This window comes from Muntiacus reevesi, chromosome 4 (assembly GCF_963930625.1).
Source record: "Muntiacus reevesi chromosome 4, mMunRee1.1, whole genome shotgun sequence".
In the NCBI taxonomy this organism is placed as follows: Eukaryota; Metazoa; Chordata; class Mammalia; order Artiodactyla; family Cervidae; genus Muntiacus; species Muntiacus reevesi.
The window spans coordinates 144629681-144652945 of record NC_089252.1 but is presented as its reverse complement, the minus strand read 5'-3'; the positions used below and the strand labels follow the sequence as shown (position 1 = coordinate 144652945).

At 41.0% G+C, this 23265-nt stretch overlaps 1 protein-coding gene and 1 non-coding gene across 2 annotated transcripts in view; one reads left to right on the top strand and one right to left on the bottom strand.

Annotated features, from left to right (window-relative positions):
• Window positions 1–1301: 1301 nt before the first annotated feature.
• The window catches only part of SLC4A8 (solute carrier family 4 member 8), a 79352-nt gene continuing 57388 nt past the window's right edge, over window positions 1302–23265 (top strand). The window contains exons 1-2 of the mRNA XM_065934376.1: window positions 1302–1351; window positions 15944–16025. Of these exons, the coding sequence (XP_065790448.1) occupies window positions 1307–1351; window positions 15944–16025 (127 nt within the window). The 5' untranslated portion in view covers window positions 1302–1306. The remainder of the gene's footprint in view (window positions 1352–15943; window positions 16026–23265) is intronic.
• Window positions 15458–15530, bottom strand: TRNAE-CUC (transfer RNA glutamic acid (anticodon CUC)). Its single transcript has one exon. It is a non-coding gene; the product is annotated as a tRNA-Glu (tRNA).

The following is a 23265-nucleotide window of genomic DNA, read 5'->3' as shown; positions in this document are numbered from 1 at the left end:
TTGACTTTGAAGTATGATTAAGGTTTTGATGGACAAAAATGGGGTTGAATTACAGATTCAAGGGACAGAATTAGTGAAGAGGTCAACAGAGACTGGGGAAATGAACACTAAGACTCAAAAATGGGCCCAAGACCTTAAATCAAAGACTGAGGAAGTTCTGCCTCAGGGACACGGAATCGCAAACTTGGTTCAAATTTCAGAGCCAGTGCAAGCAGTAGTATGCAGGGGTTGAACATTTAATGTGCACCAGTCAGGCTATGCTCCCCAAGTGTAGTTTCTTTAGAGGCTGAGAATGATTTGCACCTGCTCTTTTTCTTTTAATAATGTGGACTCTCCTACCATCTGATGTGATAGTGGGCATAAAGGAAAAGATCCCTTTCCTCCTCTTGGGGACAGAGGATTGGTTGGATTATGGCCAGTCTCTCTTGTTTTAAACCCAAATCAAGAAGAAAATAGAAAAAAAAAAACCACCAAACCCAAATCAAATTGAATGTGTTACTCATGGGTTTCTAACTTTGCCTTAAATCAGTAGTTATTCTTTTGTTAAATAATTTGCCCTAGATTATTTCTCAGAAAAGTTGGAAGCATTTTTGTGGAACTGTTTCAACCATCTTCCTTAGCTCAACCCCGTGCTTTTCACTGCCAACCTGAGGCCCAGGGAGAAGACCTGTATGGTAGTCAGTCTGTGGAGGGGATTGGATCACTGCCTGCCTGCTTCTCTTTGATACTATTTAATCTGGCCACTAGCTCGAGGATTAACAAGTAATTTGAGAAGGCCCTTCCCTCTCATTCTGTTACTTCCTTCTGCAAGCTCAAGGGATGGTTCCCCAGAATTTAAAAATTATTACCAAGGAATAAAATCACGATAGACAATCCCGACACTTTCTCAGTTTTCAAGGGTCAGGTGCATCCTCAAATAGAACCACGAGATCTTCAATTTCTAGCAAGCAGTTGGGAGGACCTTCAAGCCCAGAGGCCCCTGAAGGGAGGGAGGCGGTTTCCACGGCAACCGGGCCCCAGAGCCGTTGGCTCTCCCGGCTCCCTCCTCCACCTCCTGGTAGCCCAGGGTACCGCCGGACAGCGTCCTCCCGTGCTCCGCGCCCTGATTGGCCGTACAGGCCGCGCGCTGATTGGCTGCGGCGAAGCCTCGCGGGCCGGTGGCTATGGAGGCGGCGGCGGTTGATGGTTGACCGTTGGCACCGGGGTAGGGGTCGCCGCTCGGGCGATCTGCTCAAACCCGACCGGAGTGCGTGGCCTGCTGACGTTCGGCCTGGACCCCGCGGGCGAGACCTAGTTGGACTCCGCCATGCCGGCCGGGAGTAACGATCCGGATGGCGTCCTCAGCTATCAGGTAGGGCCCCGCCTCCCGCCCCTCCCAGGGGCTCAGCCTCCTCATCCTCTGCCCACCCTCCTTTCTCTGCCCCCGAGCCGGGGCTTCGCAGGCCACTCCCTGAGGGCGAGGGGAGGCCAGCCCGCGACACCAGGGGGCGCTCCGGGCGGTCGGGGATCGGGCCCGGGCTGCGAGAGGGTGACCTTGGGCCAAACCGGGAGCCGCATCCTTTGCGTGGCCAGCTGAGGAGCCCTGACGGCCCGCGGCCGGTGACCTCTGTTCTGCTCAGGTCCTCCTTGCTGGGAAAGAGGCTGGCTTCTGGCCTCGCGTCCTGCTGGAACGTGGGAGAAAGGATAGCCAGGGACCTTGCTCTGGTGGGGCAGGTCTCTTTGTGTTTTATTAATGGGGCTTTCTGGTTCCTTACTGGCTCAGAGGAAGAGCTGGAAAAGACTGGAGGCTGGGACCAAACGCTCAGCCTTGTTCGTGTGCATAAAACTCCCTATATTCCATGGCACAGACGGGCTGACAAGTTCTGGATACCGAAGTGGACAGAGGCTGGGAAAGTGCTGAGGGGTCAGGAACAGGTGTTTACTTAAAGAAATGAAAAAAAACAGGTTTAAGAAACTGATAACTGTTGGAGTGGCTAATGCAAGGTAAAGCATTGGACTGGGCGTCAGAGACTGTAGGTTCAAATCTACACCGCCTCACATGGGCTTTGTGACCTTGAGTAAGTCACTTGCCTCTTTGAATCACATATCCCCATCTCGTAAAATAGGGATAAGAATACCTGCTTTGCTTACTTCACAGGGTGGTTTTGAGAACTAAATGAGCAGCTGTTTGGGAAGGGGCTTTGTGAAGCGATGTGGCAACCAGTATAGGAGAGATAACTCGTTGACTTCTCACTCCCCCCTTTTCTGTGCCCATCAGGTGATGATATGCTTATTGATCTGCAAAGAGATATTGAAGGGAGGTCAGATACGTAGTGGAGGGCTGTGAAGAGAATGATGGACCTACTCAGAAGGATGACAGGTCTTGAAACAAGGGCCACATTGATGTGAGGATAGTTTTTGTAAAGAGACAGAAAACTCTTCTTTGAGTTTGTAGCAAAATGGGTATCATTGGCTCACTCCCCTTCTGGCAATAGTTTGCTACTAAGTGATCCATAATTCCTTTTGCTTGCTCCATCAAAGAAGGAATAATATCTGTGATTTTGGGAAATCCTTCCACATCTAATACTCCTAAGGTCTACAAAGAACATATTCAGCTTATGTTTGTGATACAGTGATGGGCAAAATAGGCAATGTTCTTGCCCTGCTGGAGTTTCCCATTTAGTGTGTGTGTATAATCATCTTAATCAAACAGTCACACAAATAAATGTATTATTATAAACTGTGGTGAGTGCTTAGAAAGAAAGATATGCAGTGCTGTGAATGTGTATCACAATGGTTCCAGCTTTGGTCTCAGATCAGATATTTTGCTAAGGAAGAAAATTTGGGCAAAGATCTAAAGAATAAGTGTCAACTGAGGGAAGAGGGAGATCAAAGGGCTTTGGAGACAAAGAGAACAACAGAGGGGGCCCATCGGGTTCAAAGATCTGAAAGAAGGCCAGAGTGGCTGGAGCCACAGGGAGCAAAGAGGTGAATGGTGTGAGATGTACTCCAGGGTCATAGCATACAGAGAGTAGGAGAGAGAGGAGCCAGAGAGAGAATGAGAGCCGACGAGATTATGATCAGATTCTCCTCCTGAAAGATTTTCTGGCTGCAGTGGGGAGAACAGGCTGGAACGAATGTGGGGAGACAGTGTCCTTAATATGCAGAATGTGTTCCAATTGTATTGTCAGGATCATAATAACCCCCAGGCTTCTGTTGGTGCTCTGTGAAACTGATAATTCCTGAGTGCTTCTGGGGTAGGACAGAAAGTAATTATATCTTTTACATCTAGTTCATGAAACTCGTGGGTGGTGGGGTGAGGAGAGAGAAAAAAACAGGATGGGAACAGCAAGACCTTGTAAAGGCTGAGTCAGGTGATGGGCAAATGGGTACTTGAGATAAGATACAAGGGGGGAAAAATGAGGATAGAAAGAGGAAAGGAAATGGAGGTAATTTGGGGGAGACAAGTCAATCAATTGAAAATTACCAACAAAACCTCCTGTATGCCAGCTGGGCTGTGTGGAGGGGAGATGGACCTTGCAAAGTGAGCTGGTTGTGTACTCGATGTAAACAGAAATTCCAGGCATCACATCTACATACCGTGTGCCTAGGCTCTTTCCTCTGGTTTGGACTACTGTGCTGACCCCTGACAGTTCCCTTTGCTTTCTCTCCTGCTTTTCCTTCTACAGTCCACTTGTCCTGTGGCAGCTAGAGAGAGCTTTTAAAAACACAAATCAGGTGATGTCATATCCTATCTTGAAACTCTTCAGTGGCTTCCCAGTGCATTTTATTTTTTTATTTTTTCCTTTCTTTTTAAAAATTTTTTTCATTTATTTTTATTAGTTGGAGGCTAATTACTTTACAACCCAGTGCATTTTAGAATAAGATCCAAACACCTTATCATGGCCTCCCAAGTGTCATCATGACCAGGGCCTTGCCCACCTGCCCTGATAGCCTGTCCAGCTCTCTCACCATGCACCCCTGCATTGGCTCTCTTTCTCTTTCTTCAGTGCAACCAGCTCCTCATTCTCCAAGAGCTTTGTTCTTGTCGTTCCTGTGGATTTTCTTCTACACAAATCTTCTCATGACTCAACTCAGATGTCACCTCCTCAGAGTAGCTGTCCTTGGTCTCCACTCACAGTTACTCTCTTTCATATGATTCTGCTTTAGTTTTTATTAATTTATTTTTGTCATACCATGTAGCATATGGGATCTTAATTTCCTGCCCAGGGATTGGAACCCGTGACTCCTGCATTAGGAGTGCGGAGTCTTAACCACTGGACCACCAGGGAAGCCCCTGATTCTGCTTTACTTTCTTAATAGCACATATGACTTATATGATATGGTCTTGTTTATAATCTTTTTAAATAGAAGCATTATGACAGGATGGACTGGGCAGAAAATCGTTTTGTCTACACAGTCCCTGGAATAAAGTTGGTGTTCTGAGTGAGGGAATGACTTTCCTGTATCCACAGCCATTGTGCCTCTTCTTAAGGAGCTCATGGTCTTGTCAGTATTAGCCCAGAGTCTGAGATGACCATTGTTTTATTACACTCCCCATTTAAAAGTCACCCATTTCTGCTATTGTGTCTTTGCTCAGGTGTTCTAGCTGGAAAACTTCCCCTCTCCTATCTGCCTAGAATATTCCGTTTTAATCTTTAAGATCTGGTTCTGTATCAGTGGACTTCCCAGGTGGCTCAGTGGGTAAGGAATCTGCCTGTAATGCTGGAGACACAGGAGACTTGGGTTTGATCCCTGGGTCAGGAAGATCCTCTGGAGGAGGGCATGGCAACCCCCTCCAGTATTCTTTCCTTATGGCCAGAGGAGCCTGGTGGGCTATAGTCCACAGGGTCACAAAGAGCTGGCACAACTAAGCACGCAGGAGCACTGTATCACTAGCAGAATTTCACTTAGTCTTTTCTGCTCACAACACTCACGAAGTCATATTACTTCTTCCACCCCTTACTTGTGAAATCTACATGTCCATCTCTGCTGCTACCCTGCCAGCTCCTTGTGAGGTTGTTTCTGTAAGTTAACTCGCGTGAGTGCGTGCCGTGTGCCAGGCACTGCGCCTAGTGCTTTCCATGTGGTGTCTCAAGTCTTTCAATAACCATGAGATTTACATGCCCTTCTTATCCTTATTTTCCAAATGAGGAAAGCAAGAGGTTAAGTAACTTCTAGTAAGTGGCAGAGCCGACCCTCTCCACAGAATGTGCCCTTAGTCTACATGACCATAACTCGTGCCTCTGGCACCTAGACTGGTGCCTGGTTCAGAGTGAGCCCTTGAACATGTTTGGGAAGATATGTGTGGCAAGGTGTACAAAGGATATATTAGAGTGAGAAGAGCTGGGATGATGGAGGACAGATAAGTGGCTGCTGGTGGAATTTAGAATGAGTTAATGAAGGCCTGAATTATTGAATTTTGATGAGATCTCTGAAGGTCTTGGGTTCTTAAAGGGCATGATAAGAGTGGAAGAAGATCAGACAGCTTGAGGGAGAATCTCTAGTTTGGAGTGGAACAAGGGACATCTGTAGCTTCAAATTCTTCCGATCAGCACTTTCAGAATCGAGCAGAATTTCTGGAAGAGAAGGCTACAGAGGTTGAAACTGTCAGCACATGAGCCAAGTGGTGCTGGGAATCTCAGGGAGGCTCAGAGAGGGCTCAAATGGTAAAGGGAGGTGCAAGTGAATTAGGGCAATTACCAAGGCTTTTATGTGAATCAGGCCGGCTCAGACTGGGAAATTTTGTAGAAATCTTCAGAATAACAAATCCTGGTGAATGGGTGATAATTGGGAAACTTGGCAGATGGCAAGAGAGGCACAGTTCATGTTTAAAGTGGACCTGGAAAAACTCTCGGGCCTGGTGGCCCTGGCCCGTGTTGGTGCATGTCTACTGAGTGAATGCATGCATGTCTCTGTAGAGAGCTGGTAACTTCTGAGTGTCATGGTCAGTTCATGGGAAGCAATCAGCATGTATTTACTGAATGTTATTGAACAGAAGTATCAACCGTAGCAGCTTCTCCTCTCACTGCCTTGCAGTGTACATACAATCTGCACGCCTCCAGCCTCTCCCACCTCACACTAGCTGTTCCTTTCCTGTGTGGGAATTGAGGGACACATGAACATTCTCTTTACCTGGTGCTATCAGCTCTACTGGGGAACTTCAGTAGGAGAGGTGTGGGCTTTCCTGCCAAGCAGAGAATTGAGGTAGGCTGGGGATACAATTCAGGTTGCAAATTTACTTTCTTGTGAACTTGTAGATAATTGTCTTTGCTCATGGTTTGCCTTGGCAGGGTGGACAAGGCTCTCAATTAAGCCTATCACAATGGTAATCAGAACACAGAAAAGCAACATATTTATTCTAAATCTGCTGCTAGGTAACAGCAACAAATCCGAGATAATGGAGGGGTTGGTTGTTTTCCATAAGGTAGTAACAGGTTTACCCTGATCTTGCTAGTTAGAAAGCCATGATGTATGTATTCGTGTCTGTTGCTGCCCTAACAAACGACCACACATTTATTGGCTTAGAACAACACAAACTGAGTATCTTACTGTTCTGTACTTCAGATTTCCATCATGAGTCTCCCTGGGCTAAAATCAAAGTGTTGGCGAGGCTGTTTCTTTCTGGAGGCTCTGTGGGAGAATCTGTCTCTTTAACTTCAGCTTTGTGAGGCTGCCTGCATTCCTTAGCTCACAGTTCCCTCCCTCAGCAGTCAAAACCAACAACATGGCATCTCTCAGGCCCTGCTTTTGTCATCAAACCTCATTCTCTGGCTCAACTCTCCTATCTCCTTCTTCCATTTTTAGGGATCCTTGTGGTTACATTGAACCCATGGATAATCCAGATAACGTCCTTATTTTAAGATCCACTGATTAGCGACACTACTTCCATCTGCACCCTTAATTCCCCATTGCTGTATAAAGCAACGTGTTCTTGGGTTCCAGGGATTAAGATGTGCAAATCCTTTGGGAGCCATTATTCTGCAAACTGCAATGTGCTTTTACTAGTAAATTGTACTGAACAGGAGTGACTCCAAGTGACTCCAAGTGGGGTTCAATAAAAAAGAAAAATCACTGAGAAACCAGAGTCACTTTGCAATTTTAGGCCCCTAGCAGCCTGCTGAAAAGTCAGACTAGGAAACTTGTGGTTGTTCAGGAGCTCATGGCCCCTGAGAGGAGGACCACAACAAACTCGTGGAATCCCCTTTTCTTACTATCTATTGTCTGCATCCAGTGAGGAAGTCAAATTGAGGGCATTAGAGAGTTGAGGATCTCTGGGTCAGATTCAGTGATGGGGTCTACAAGGGGTCAGAATTCATGAGCTTTCTGGATAAAAAGGAAGTCGAGAGTGAAGAGATGGAGAACTGTATTGAAACTCTGGTCAGTAAAGGCAGTGTGAAGTATAAGGTTTTAAGAAGATAAGAATGTGACAATCTTAAGCTGTTTCCACTGTGGACATTAATCCATGATAGGTGACCTGAGCTCTCTAAAATGACCAGGTTCTTTGCTTTTGGCGATGTTAGTATATGATGTTAATACATTATAGTATATAATGTTAATACAGAGAGACTCAAGTTGGAATTCCTCCTGTCTCAGCCCTTGTGAGATCTTCCTTAGCCTTGATTTAGGACTGTTGTGAGGGTTGAGATGATATATGTGAAGCACAATGCTAGGTATACAGTCAGTTAGTTCAGTTCAGTCGCTCAGTTGTGTCCAACTCTTTGCGACCCCATGAATCACAGCACGCCAGGCCTCCCTGTCCATCACCAACTCCCGGAGTTTACTCAAACCCATGTCAATGTTCTGTAAATATTTGTTTCTAATATTAATTATAGAAACTCAGCTTGCTGATTAGAAACCCTGAAAGTCAATTCTGTGTTTGATTTAAAAATGGTTGTGTATCAGAACTCAATCAACCCTTGACTCTTATTGTTGTTGGGTGGGTGGGGTAGGAGGCTGTTATCTGAAAACATTGGATAAAAGATGAAAGGGGTCTTTGAAGGTGAAAGGGTCTGAGGCTGACTGCAGGAGAGGAAGCAGAGCTGAGTTTGGCAGGACTGCCACCTGGAAGGACCAGAGTGGAGCCACAGGGAGGGGTCAGGGAGAGGGCTCAAGGTGGGCTCCACTGCCTGCTGCAGCCTTTGTGGTTGCTTCAAGGATCTGGGGCCCTTATGTATGGCTCAGCCCCGCCTCTGCCTTTTAATTTGCCCATTAACTGTAAGTGAGAAGCTGGTCTGCTACTCAACTGTAATTCATTCATTTTTCAAGGCTCATAACAATGCTTTCTTTCTCCCAATGTGCCTTGCAATTTCAGTGTTTTAATGTGTATTTAACCCTGTTAGTTCTTTTTATCTTACTTAATCCTTCTGGTAGGCACTTACATCAATTCACATTTACATTGTGAGTCATGGTCATGAGTCAGGAAGATGTACAGAAACTGGGTCTTTTCTCCAGTTTACCCTTCTTTCCCTCCCCTCCTCCTTTGCTTTTTCTCCTAAACTTATACAATGTGATTCTCATGATGCTAATATTTTCTGAGTCACAGGCACCTGTGAGAATCTGATGAAAGCTATGAAATCTCTCCTAAGAAAAATGTACACTTGCACATAATCCTCTGAAGCCCATTCATAGGAATCCTGGAAATTCATGATTAAGAAATCCTCTCTGCCTTAAATAAGGACAGTATCAGAGGTTCATACTAATCAAATGGTGAGGAATCTTCAGTCAGCACAGACAACTGAGACTTGATGTTCCTTTATTTTCATGTTTAATGATTTTAAGCAAAGCTTAATATGTTTGAAATTTATCCAACATTTTAAGGATATTCCAAAATAGAGAGACTTGAAAAACGAATCATCGTGTATCCCATGACCTGGCTTCAACAATGAACAGACAGCCTATCTTATTTCATCTATGTCTCTACTCAGTCTCCAAATCCCAGACATTGTATCATGTCATCAGCAAAAACTTAAGTATGTATTACTAAAGATTAAGGACCCTTTTTCTCTTTTTATGACATGACCACCATTTCAGAATACGGGCATACCTTGGAGATACCGCTGGTTCAATCCAGACCACCACAATAAAGTGACTACTGTAAAGCAAGTTGCACAAATTTTCTGGTTTCTCAGTGCATGTAAAAGCTATGTTTATATTCTCCTGTAATCTATTAAGTGTGCAATAGCATTATATCTAAAAAATGTACATACCTTCATTAAAAAATACTTTATTGCTGAAAAATGCTATCCATCATCTGAGCCTTTAGCAAGGCATAATGTTTTTGCTAGCGGAGAGTCTTGCCTTGATGTGGATGGCTGCCTATGGGTCAGGGCAGTGGTTGCTGAAGGTTGGGATGACTGTTGCAGTTGCTTAAAATAAGACAACAGTGAAGTTTGCCACATCCATTGATTCTTCCTTCCAGGAACAATTTTTCTGTAGCATGCAATGCAGTTTGATAGCATTTTACCCACAGTAGAACTTTCAAAATTGGAGCCACTCCTCTCAAGCTCTGCTACTGCTTTATCAACTAAGTTTATGTGATATTCTAAATTCTTTGTTGTCATTTCAACAGCATCTTCCCAGCATCTTTACCAGGAGTAGATTCCATCTCAAGAAGCCACTTTCTTTGCTAATTCATAAGAAGTTACTCCTTATCTGTTCAAGTTTCATTGTGAGGTTCTAGCAGTCCAGTCCCATCTTCAGGCTTCACTTCTGATTCTAGTTTTCTTGCTATTTCCACCACATCCACAGTTACTTCCTTCTCTGAAGTCTTGAACCCCACAAGGCTTCATCCATGAGGGTCGGGATCAACCTCCTCCAAACTCCTGTTCATATTGATATTTTGACCTCTTCCCCATGAATTATGAATGTTCTTAATGGCATCTAGGATGGTGACTCCTTTCCAGAAGATTTTCAATTTACTCTGCCCATACCCATCAGAGAAATCACTCTCCATAGGTACTACATACATTATGAAATATATTCTTAAAAAATATGACTTGAAAATTGAAATGACTCCTTGATCCATGGGCTACAGAATGGATGTTGTATTGTTAGCAGGCATGAAAGCAACATGTCACTGTACATCTTCGTTAGAGCTCTTGGGTGACAAAGGGCATTATCTTTTTTTCTGAGCAATAGATCTCAACAGTGCTTGGCTGATGGTGTTTGACAGTAGTTCTCTTTTCTTTGGTAAGACACAGAAGGTGCATGAACATTTATTCAGTGACTTAAGACTGTGATTAATCAAGCTAAATTAAAGTAACAAACAAATTGATTTTCAACCTGAATTTTTCAGCTGATTGACCTTGCTCTATACAGTTTGCTTTTATAGTCTTAGAGTCAAGAAATCAATCACCCCTCCCTCCCCCCTTCCTCCAGATTCTGTGTTCTGTGCTGTGTCAGGCATCTCTGGACAGTATTAAGCGTTATAATTAGTTGGCCCCTGTCCTCTGGATATTACAAACCTGTGGGGAAGCCAACATGAAAAATTATTCATGTATGTGTATATGGGTATACATATATGTGACGTTTTATGAGGAAACATATGATGATATGAGAAAGTTTGGAAAACTAACAAATATTCATTCATCAAAATCTATTGAATACTATAATTAAAAAGACACATGTACCCTAATGTTCATTGCAGCACTATTTACAATAGTTAGGACATGGAAGCAACTTAGATGTCCATTGACAGATGAATGGATAAAGAAGTTGTGGTACACATATATATATATATAGTGGAATATTACTTAGCCATAAAAAGGAACCCACTTGAGTCAGTTTTAGTGGATAAACCTAAAGCCTGTTATACAGAGCGATGTACGTCAGAAAGAGAAAAATGAATATTGTATATTAATGCATATTGTGCAATCTAGAAAAATGGTACTGATGAACCTATTTGCAGGGCAGGAATAGAGATGCAGACATAGAGAACAGACTTGTGAACACAGTGGGGGAAGGAGAGAGAGGGTGGGATGAATTGAGAGAGTAGCAATAAAACATATACATCACCATATGTAAAATAGATAGCTAATGAGAAGTTGCCCAACCTGGTAATTTATGACAACTTAGAGGGGTGGAATGGGGTGGGGGTGGGAGGGAGGTTCAAGAGAGAGGGGTTGTATGTATGCTTACAAGTGATTCATGTTGTTTGGCAGAAACCAGCACAACATTATACAGCAAGTATCCTCCAATTAAAAATAAATTTAAAAAATGTATTGGAGGGAGGTGTGAGGGGGGGATTGGGATGGGGAATACATGTAAATCCATGGCTGATTCGTGTCAATGTATGACAAAAACCACTACAATATTGTAAAGTAATTAGCCTCCAACTAATAAAAATAAATGGAAAAAAAATGTATTGGATACTTACCACATACTGGACATGGTATTAGGTGCTAGGTCATGGTGCTAGGTGGTCAACAAAAGACACAGTACCTTCCCTCTTGGAACTTACAGGAGCGCAGGCTCCTTACAGTGGTAAACTACTGTGTTAGGCTCTGGGAGAATAAAAAGATGAAAATTCAAGGCTCTTGCTATCAGGGAATTCACAAATAATAAATAAGTCTAAAATAAAGGTGAGTTTTTTCCACCAAGAAGTTATTCTTCAGAAAGGACTTGACTTTTTATGAACACCTTTTATGAACACCTTTTCCACTTAGGTGGAAATGAAACTGACATGCTCTGGAAAATTGACTCAAAGCATCTATGGTATTGAGGAAAGACACTGATGTTAAAGATGTATTGAGGGTTGTGAATAACATTATTTTATAAAATGTGAGAAAAATAGTGTTTCTAAGTTGGCTGTTATTTTATATATCTATAATTGCTCAATTTTATTGGTAAATATTTCAGTACGAGTACTAAAAGATTAAGATTCTTTAAAAAAATAACCATAGTGTAACCTAAAAGAAAAAATAACAATTTGCAAAAATAACTCTTTGCGACGCTATGAACTGTATGGCCTATAGATCTGCCAGGCTCCTCTGTCCATGGGATTCTCCAGGCAAGAATACTGGAGTGGGTTGCCGTTTCCTTCTCCAGGGGGTCTTCCCAAACCAGGGATGGAACCCAGGTCTCTTGCATTGTAGGCAGATTCTTTACCATCTTAACCACCAGGGAAGTCCCAAAAGGTAAAGATTCTTTAAAAAATAAGCATAGTACCACCTAAAAAGAAAATAACAATTTCCTTAATGTCATGAAAGAAAAACTTCCAGTTGCCTCAAATGTCATATCCTTAAAAAATATTTTCTCAATAACTAATAAATTATTTTGGTTAGTTTGTTTAAATCAAGATTCAAATTAAGCCCACACATTGTGATTGATTTGTTGTCTCTTTTGACCTATTGGTTTTAGATTCTTCTGTCTCTGTCTCTTTGTCTTCTTGCAATTGTTTATTTAAAAATATTTTTATTTATTAAAAAAAGATGGTGGGGAGAGGGTTTATTCTATAGCTGTAGAGTTTCCCACAGTCTGGATTTTGCTGAATATATTCCTGTGGTGTCATTTTTCCATGGAACTGTGTTTCTTTGTATTTTCGGGAAATTGATTTTTGGGTGTAGCGTCTTGATCAGATTCAGGAACAATTTATTTGGTAAGATTACCTCACGGGTGGTGATAAGGTCTCCCATTAGGAGGCATAGTGTCTGGTTGTCTCTTTTTGTGGTCTTAGTGGCCTTGAAAATCAATGCAGTCCATTAGGGATTGTAAAATGGCAATGTTCTAATGCTAGCATTCTTTTTTCATTTATTCTTTTCTATAATGGGAAACTTCTCTCATCTACTCTATGGTATCACTCTAAGGTACAATTTATATAGGAAAGCCAGGATGAATTTTTACCAGTTTGCAAAATAATGAATTGGTTTGCTAGTATTGGGGCTTCCCTCATGGCTCAGCTGGTAAAGAATCTGCCTGCAATACAGGAGACCTGGGTTCGATCCTGGGTTGGGAAGATCCCCTGGAGAAGGAAACGGCTATCCTCTCCAGTATTCTGACCTGGAGAATTCCACGAACTGCATAGTCCATGGGGTCTCAGAATCGGACACGACTGAGCGACTTTCGCTTGCTAGTATTGTGCTTCCCTGGAGGCTTACATGATAAAAGAGTCTGCCTGCAGTGCAGGAGACCTGGGTTGGGTCCCTGGGTCGGGAAGATTCCCAGGAGGAGAGAACGGCAACCCACTCCATTATTCTCGCCTGGAGGGTCTCTTGGAGAGAGAAGCCTGGTGGGCTACAGTCCGTGGCGTTACGAAGAGTCAGACACGAATGAGTGACTAACACTTTCACTTCACTTTTCCACTTGCTACTGTTATCCTCCAGTGTTGACCAGTTAACTAATTTTTAAAGTGACATGGTGATCTCATGGATTCAAACATATTTGATATAGTCAATCTGTTACAGTTATCACCCTTACTGATGCTCAGATTGTCCTCTGTTAGTAAGTACCCTGTCTAAGTTGGACCTTGTATCCTTTTGACATAAACCTAGTTGTCTTTGAGTGTCTTTTAGCACAAAATGGTATTTTAAGAGACCACAGTCTAGGTGCTAATGATTCTTATTGCTACCAACTGATAATTTTTTCTAGACATTTTTTTTCTGGACAGAGCTAGGAAATATAAATTTATAAATTTGAAAATATTTAAAGTTATAAATATATATATATTCTTGTTGATACTTCCAATTCAAATTCAGGACTATATAGTTTTTACTTAACTTCTGCCTTACAACTGTATCTCCTTTCATCCCTGCTGAGAACCCCAGGTGTCAGTCACACTGAGAGTGCCAGGGTAAGTTCACATAATCATTTAATGTATTTCACAGTACAGAACAGTCTCCGAAAAATAACACCAACACTGTAACCAACAATATGACAACTAAAAAGCAGTTTCAGATCTTTACAATTCTTTTTGTCCTTAGGGTATATATCACTAAGGATGTTTAGTCAATTTATTATGTTTTAAATGTATTTGGAATAATTTCTCTTAGAACAGTTATGCCATCGATTTGGCATTTATTTCCATTTTCTGGGAACTGTTTTTTAAATTTTTGGTTTTTTTTAATAAATTAATTTTGTTTTAAAATTTTCAATGTAAGTCATCTTCGAAGAAGTTTATTTTCTGTCCTTGTCATCTTTACCCCATTGCCTCCTTCCTCTGTAGGTAACTACTTAAAAATATTCCTTATGGTTATTCTTCGTTTATATGTTTCTTAAGTATAAGCAGATATTTTTGTTCCAACACCCTTTCTTAGCTAAAAGTTAGCAAATTAAACAGTTTTCTCCACCTTCCTTTTTATTTTTTAAAACATAAGGGACATAGATTATGACTATAAAATAGTAAAATTGAATCTAAAGCTGGAATGTTGAGCAGGATGGAAGGATGGTGAGGATTTGGTGTGTTGGAGAGTTGGGGAAGAGCCTGTTAGATGACCAGACAGTGTGAGCAAAGACATGAAGATGGGAATGTGTGTGCTGCCCATGGGGTCAGAGAACCTGGCTGGAGTTGCAGGTTTGGTAGAAGAAATTGACTGGCAGGGAAATTAGCTAAGATCTTTTTTGAAATAATTCCGGATCTGGTAAGGGTCTTAATAAGGTGTAGATGCCATTACATTTATTCTTTAAAAAAAAATTTACTGAGCACCTCCTATGCGAAAAATCCATCAGGTGTTAGGGAAACCATGGTGAAGAAGACAGATATGGTCGCTCCCTAAGAAGCAGAGAGATTTCATTTCTAAGGAGAAATACAGTGTACTTTGGGGGCATATAAATGGAGGGAAGTCAGGAAAGGCTTCTAAGGAAATACTTTTAGGCTGAGATTGGGATGATGAATAAGTGTTAGATGCTGGTGATGGAGGTGGGCTTAGCAGGGAGAGGGGGATAGTTCTAGGCTCAGGGAAGAATGCGAGTGTGATTCCAGAACTCAAAAAAAATATCCACTATGACTGAAAGGGCAGGAGAATGGGCAATAGAGAGGTTGAGAGTTGAGAGTGAACCTGAGAGAATTGCAAAGGAGGACTTGATAAGAAAAGGGAACTGTTTCCTGGAAGGTATACGATGGGGACTCAATACATTTAATGGATGAATAAGTTTGAAATTTCAAACGTGGGCTAAGAAATCATGGAGCTGAGGAGCCATGGGTAGGAGTAAGTAAATGAGCACAGGATGTTATTTTAGAAGGAAGATTCATTGGGTTTTAGACACCTGGATCTTGCGGCATGGCATCCCAGTGGCTTGTCAAATACTGAGCCTCATAGCTTCAGTATGCTGTTGAAATTGCAAGACTCAAGCATGGGAAACAAAAGGTAGAGTGCTCATTCTTGGGAATTATGGTTGGAGGAAGGAGATGAGCCTTAGAATGGGGCAGAGGAGCAGGATGGAGTATTTCAAGAACAGAGTGGTAAATAGGCTTCATGCTGCAGAGAGGTCAAGGAGACCAACACTTCTTTTTGGCCATGCCATGCAGCTTGTAAGATGTTAGGTCCCCAACCAGGGATTGAACCTGGGCCCTTGGCAGTGAGAGTACAGAGTCCTAACCACTGGACCACCAGGGAATCCCCTCAAAGAGACCAGCTTATATCAAATGAGGCAATATGGTTGACACCACTTGCAAAATTCCAATACATTGTGCAGACTTATGGGTAGAGTATGGAGGTGGGAAAGACATGGGAACCATAGTTACAAGACCTCGGGTCAATCCTACTTCTGCCTTTTACCATGTTTCTGACCTTGGGCAATAATTACTTAAAATTTTCTGGGTCTCAGGTTGTTTATTTATGAAATGAGAAAGAGTGGCTGCCATGTTTGCATCTCAGAGTTATTGTGAGGTTCAAACTGAAAATATCTGTAAACCATTGGGTTTTCCCCTTCAGCGTTGCATAAAGGGTAAGGCAAACACACAGTACTTGAATGAAAGTTTGAATTAATGTATGAGTATTACTGTGGCTACTAATTTATGTTTCAACAGAGACCAGATGAAGAAGCTGTGGTGGATCAGGGTGGGACCAGCACAATTCTCAACATCCACTATGAGAAGGAAGAGCTGGAAGGTAAGCCCTGCTGTTACTGTCCTGAGGGAAATCAGTGAGAGGCAGTCTGGTGGGGGAGGAGCAGCTTTGTTCTCAGGAGACCTGGGCTGGAGTCCTAACTGGCTCACTAGCTGTGAGACCTTGGGGGAAAATCACTTTATTTCCCTTAGCCTCAATTTCCTCATCTCTTAAATGAAAGTGGACAAAATACTATCTGTCTTACTGTTAGAATCTACTAGACAGCTAGTGAGACAGTGCTTTGAATACAGTAAAGTCCAATGTAAGTACTAATAAATGACCTATTCCTTGAGAATGTGAAGCACTCAGATCAACTTATTGATTCTTGATGATTGCTTCGAATCAGTAAGCAAAAATTACAGATCTGTATAAAATACAAACACAAATCTATATGAAAGAAATAAAATACAAATAGTTTTTAAAACTCAGTTTAAACATAAAACCTTATTTTTATCCCACTTCCAATGTTTGCTTTTCCCCTTAATACCCATTTCTGTCTGGTGTTTTCATCTAAACAAGAAGAGAGAAAACACACACACCTGTAGCATATTTGCTGAGGGTCCACAGCACAGAGCTGTATAAAAACCCACTGAAGTGGAAGGGAAAGAAGAGGCATTTTAATCGACATGCTCTGTCCATCTGTCTCTCTGTCAAGGCTCTTCTCCCCTCCCCACCCCCAACTCCCCACATGACTATCATGTGCTGTCCTTCTGCTTTCCTTTTTCCCACAGAGCCTAGTGTCCTGATAATGCTGGTGATGCTCAGTTCTATTAAAGAAAGGCTTGCGTCCACGATAACTTTAACACGAACCCACATTTGGCTCAAAAGCCTTTGTGAAATCTCTATAGCATCTCCTGCAACGTTGAAGGCTATGATACAGCAACTTTCTAATGATTGAGATAGCATGTGAAATGTTCTCTCTGTACTGCTTGTTCCCGTGCTGGTTTTTTTTTTTTTTTCATCAAAGTTGTACAATCCCCAGAGAAAACTTGTCCTTTGGTTGGGAGAGTCAAAGCTGCAGAGGCTGACTCAGCCTCTGGGTCTGTTACCATGAGAATTTCTGTGGGTGGCTCTGTAGAGGTCAGTGGCGTTTGGATGTATCAAGATCAAGCTTCTCAAGTTATTTTGACCAGATGGAAGAGGAGCCAGTGTGGCTTTCAGCAGTTGGAACAAAGTGCAAGAAAGAAGGGTGTGGAGGTGGGAGGCGAACGTTTGTTGAATACCCCTTGCGTGATAAGCATTTGATTAGGCACTTCTTTGTCTTTTTAATCTTCACAGCAATCAAGGCAGGTAGCTATCATCCCCATCTTACATGGTGGGGAAACTTCTCAGGCTCTGAGCAGGTAAGACTGGGATGGAATTCTACTCTTTCCCCTCTATCATACTACCTGCAAAGGAGGACTGTACTCAGAGTAAACCACCCAACCTCAACATCCTGCTCCATCATGTGAACATTTTTATGTATTGCCCCTCCCCTTCTTCTGCCTTGTTAATCCTATTACCTCTCTATCCTCTCACTGTACTGTGGGAGTACTGCCACTTTTAGTTTAGTCTCTGAGCCCACTAGACCTTTGCCCTCAGCTAGAAGTTAACCACTTATGAATACTCTTCTCTACTTGGGAGTAGAATAATTAGCCTGGACAAACCCTCTTGTGTCCCAAGGACTGAGTTCCATCACAGAGATCAGCTGAGTAACTGGCAGCAGGAGCATCTTCTCAAGATGACATCATCTATTCCTTACACAGTTTCTACATTTTCCTGTAAGAGAAGGCCATGTGTGATGATGGCATTGCTAGGAGATAGTGTACAAGGAAACAGTCGTTTACAATAGACCATTTTGAAAATGAGAATCTTATTTACATTGGCACTTTAGAAAAAAGCGCTATAGGCAAATGGAGGACAAATAGTGCCCACTCCTCAGGCCTGATATGGCTCTTGAGTAACTCTGGAGAGAAGAGGAAGTTGTAATGTGATGTAGGATTGACCGTGCTGTGGGCTCCCAGGGCATCCCATAGCTCAGGAAGGCCGTGCTCAGCCAGGTGCTGTCTCTAGAAGACACGGAATAAAATCAGTTCCACTCTGATGGAAGACAAGCAAACTGTTCTAATTGTAGTCTACTTTGCTATGTGTGCCAGTTACAGGGCTCTGTGACTGCAGATAAATCTCTGGGTCTTCCTTCCCCTTTGTTCTACACCCTTTACACCACCTAACATAAACCACGTTCAGAACTACTTCAGAGATGTAATCTCTGGACATTGTTAGAGACTTTTGTAAACGTGAGGGTTGTTGTTTTCTTTTTTTGCATAAATTAACTCCATCAGCAGAAGAAGGTGCACTAAACTATTACATTGTGTGTGTGCTCAGTTGTGTCCAACTCTTTGCGACCCTAGGGACTGTAGCCCACCAGACTCCTCTGTCCATGGACTATTCCTGAAAAGAATGCTGGAGTGGGTTGCCATTTCTTCCTCCAGGATCTTCCAGACCCAGGGATAGACCTCATGTCTCTTGTGTTTCCTGCATTGGCAGGCAGATTTTTGTTTTTTTTTTTAACCACTGTGCCACCTGGGAAGCCTTTGCTTTATATATATATACATACATACACATATATGTATGTATGTATGTATATATATATATATGAAGAGTTAAAAGCAAACATTAGGACAGATTTCCAAAGAGAAACTCAAGAAGAGCAATAGTGCGTGATTTCTTCAGTGGACTCTCCCAGTCCCAGAGAAACATAGAGCAGTGGCTTTATTTAGAGAAATGGCTTTTTCCATCTTTTCTGGCAGATCATTATTCCTGATTAGCTACTAGACTAATGAATCCTAGAGTGAGTTTGGTACCTTCAAATAAGTTTTTAGCAGAGGTAAGAGCCATTTGGCCTTAGTTATAAGTTGGGAAAAAAGGGGGGCTTGCAAGTGCTCCACATGTTATACGTTCCCTGCCGTAACTGACTTTGACTCAACCTGAAGCCCAGAAAATAGGGCACCCATCAGTGTGTGCTCAGGCGTTCTGTGCTTTGTGCGCATGCTCCATGAGCAGCGCGCTCAGAATGCACTCCGCTTCCGACAGCCCAGACTCCATCCGCAGGGTGGGCTCACTCTGTGATTCCTATCATGCTCTGCAAGATTCAGTTCCAGTTCACTAATGATTGCTCTCTGTATGTGTGTACATACTTATTTAAAAAGTGAACTCTACAATTACATCTCCTAGTAAGTTTTATTAAATGAATACTTGTATTTGCACACAGTCCCTAGAGAGTACGTTTGACCTGGAAGAAAGACTGGGAAAAAGGTGGAATTGGCTAAGTACGTAGATGAGGGGGACGAAGACTCTGGGTAGGAGAGCAGCTGAGAGGCCAGTGAAGTGACCACAGGATTAGTTTAGGTTTAGTGAAGTCCCTGGTCTACAGAATCCCATTAGATGGACTGGACTTTGTTGGTGCTGCATTCGTTTCCCAGTGTCCATTCGTTTGTCATCTTTTCTGATTTCACTCAGAATATCTGAGTCCCCGTTTCTGAGTCTCCAGCCTAGAAACTGATGTCTGGTTTTCTGATAGCCGTTTGGTTGTTCTTAGCTCTGACCTCTGCTGGGTTTTGTTTTCATTTTTGCCTATCTCTCTGGTGTTTTCAAAAGCACGTGCTGTGGCTGGCTAATATTTATGGGAACTGATTGGACCAAAAATACTTCTTAGAGGAAAAATCTTTCTTAGTAACTCTTTGCAAAAGTCCCGTATATAGGAACTCTTCCTGGATTGAGCTTTCCATTCCTAGGTTGGTTAGGACCTTCTCAATCATCTCATGCTCTGGTGAGTATTTCATCCACTCTAAGCACATTCACTTTGGTTGCATGTTCCTTTTGTGGCCCTTTTCAGATACTGTGTTTTGTTATATAAGGAATTCTGAGAGGAAGAAGGTCTGATCTGGAACTTTATTTATTTATTTTTTTTTGCTTTTTAAAATTTTTTAAATTATGAAAATATGATAACACATTTATAGTAGACTTAGACAATATAGAACAAGGTTACCTATAGTTCCACTATATATTATAATTATTTTTTTAGTAGATAAATTAAGATTTTTAGTTGGAGTTTCAATATCAAACTCTCAAAAGTTAATAGAATCAATATGCAGAGAAGTAGAAGGAGAGAGTAGACCTGAAAAGCACTGTGAACCAATTCAACGTAATTAAGATTTATACAGTTTCTACACAACAGTAGGATACAAATTCTATTCAAATTCCCACAGACTATAAACTAGGAGAGACTACTGGAAAACATCAGGGACATAAAACCAAGTGCAAAAATTTGATGGCATAAAGGTAATAAAATAATACAGAGTCTGTTCTCTTATCACTGTGGAAGTATGTTAGAGATCAATGTCAAAAGATATTTGAAAATAGTATCCTAACATGAGATACCAGGTCACTGCAGCTGTCTGACTCCAACCAGTGGTGATTCCAAAGTCAGGCCACAGGGAACTTTCTTCACTGGAACTCGTGCCAGTGGTATCTCAAGGAAGAGGGGTAAGTAGGAGCTGTTGTTCACTCTCCGGCTTGCTTCTGCTTTTACTAATACCTGTGACCTTACGGCAGGTTCTCTGTTGTCAGTTGGAGAAGGGAAAGCAACCACAAGCCTTGTTCACAGATGGTTTCAGTTGCTATGCTGGGGTCACCAGTCTTGGCAAGTGGAGATGTACTGTTCCTCTCATTTCAGAGAGGAACAGAGGAGTTTGTAAATTACTTAATATTTTTTTCAATAAAATTTTTATGTTGGAAAAGAAAAAAAAAAGATATTTGAAAATAACCCACATATTTTCAGGTGCAGTGTGACATTTACCAGAGATCTTTGACTTAGTCATTGAAAGGTTCAATACAGTTAGAAGACTGGTAAAACATAGAGGGTGATTGCAGAGAAGAAAACATTTAAAAGAGAAATTAATATCAAAATGAGAAATTAACATCAAAGATACTTTTAAAATACCATGTATTTGAAAATTATATGTCTACTTTTAAATGATGAGTGTATCTAAGGAACCATAACAAGGAAATAGTAAATACTTGTAATAGAATAAAAATGAAAAGAGAATTTACCAGAATTTGTTGCATGCTGCTGAAGCTGTTCAATCAAATACAATGTGGAGTTTTGAATAAGTTATGAAAACAAATAATGGACACTAGCATAAATTTTTTTTGAAATTTGAACAAAATTTATACTTTAGTTAATAATACTGTGTCACATGTTAATTTCCTATTTTTTAACACATAGTATTTCTTTATATTCTCAGAATTGGATTAGCAGTTTCAAGCTTCATTCAAATTTTTTTTAAAAAGATCACTAAGATAATAAATTTTCTAGACTTTTAGCAGTAATACTAGATGCCAAAATACTTGGAACTGTATCAAGTTTTAAGTGAATATAAGTTAGAAATCTAGCATTCTATTCATACTAAGTCAAATGAGTGGAATCAAAATGTCGTAAATTTTTTAGCTAGGAAAAAATTCCCAAGTTTTCTAAAATATATATATTATACATACTATATATGTATATATACAAAAGATTTTCTATTACATTTGATAAAGATTTGAGAGAGAACATTAAAAAAAAAAGAAGAGATGGAGAAATTGGATAACAAACTAAATGAAGTGGGGACACTGAATGAATATGAAATAGAAAAAGTAAAACAATATAGACAAAAATGAAAAATAATCATATAGTCCAGTTGTTTTTTTTCTTCTTTTTAAAAGTTAATTTATTTTAATTGGAGGCTAATGACTTTACAATATTGTAGTGGTTTTTGCCATTCATTGACATGAATCAGCCATGGGTGTACATGTGTCCCCCATCCTGAACCCCTCTCCCACCTCCCTCCCCATCCCATCCCTTAGGGTTGTCCCAGTGCACCGGCTTTGAGTGCCCTGTTTCATGCATCGAACTTGGACTGGTGATCTGTTTCACATATGGTAATGTACATGTTGCAATGCTATTCTCTCAAATCATCCTATCCTCGCCTTCTCCCACAAAGTCCAAAAGTCTGTTCTTTATATCTGTGTCTCTTTTGCTGTCCTACATATAGGGTCATCGTTACCATCTTTTTAAATTCCATATATATGCGTTAATATATTGTATTGGTGTTTTTCTTTCTGACTTACTTCACTCTGTATAATAGGCTCCAGTTTCATCCACCTCATTAGAACTGATTCAAATGCATTCTTTTTAATAGCTGAGTAATATTCCATTCTGTATATGTACCACAGCTTTCTTATCCATTCGTCTGCCAATGGACATCTAGATTGCTTCTATGTCCTAGCTATTATAAACAGTGCTGTGATGAACATTGGAGTCCAGTTGTTTTTAAATATGGTTGCTCATTAGAAACGCATCTGGAACTTTGGAGAAAAAAAGCAATACCTGGGTATTTGTATTCTTTAAAAAATTCCAAGATAATTCTGATATGCATCTGGATTTTAAAAAGTGATTACAGGTTTTTCTTTTAAATGGTAGCATTAGTGATATAGAATTCTATTATTTTCTGTTGACCAGTCATGATTAAACAGCATTAAGTGAATAATAGTTACATAATCACAATAGTAAAAGATGTTTATCAGTTTTCACAATAGTCAGATAAAAGATAATTATAATTGCAAGTCATAATGGAAACATGATTAACCTAACAATATAAAATAATTACATACAATTTGAGGGGTTAAGCAGCGTGATGTGGTAAGTGGAAGTGCATGCATGGACACGTTTTCATCCACCCAGCCAGTTTATGTCTTTTGGTTGGTGCATTTAATCCATTTACATTTAAGGTAATTATTAATGTGTGATCCTACTACCAATTTCTTAATTGTTTTGGGTTTATTTTCTGTAGGTCTTTTCTTTCTCTTGTGTTTTCTGCCTAGAGAAGTTCCTTTAGCATATGTTGTAAAGCTGGTTTGGTGGTGCTGAATTCTCTTAACTTTTGCTTGTCTGGAAAGCTTTTGATTTCTCCATCAAATCTGAATGAGAGTCTTGCTGGGTAGAGTATTCTTGGTTGTAGGTTCTTCTCTTTCATCACTTTAATACATCATGCCACTCCCTTCTGGCTTGTAGAATTTCTGTTGAGAAATCAGCTAATAGCCTTATGAGAGTTCCCTTGTATGTTATTTGTCATTTTTCCCTTGTTGCTTTTAATATTTTATCTTTGTTTTTAATTTTTGTCAGTTTTATTATTTTGTGTCTCGATATATTCCTCCTTGGATT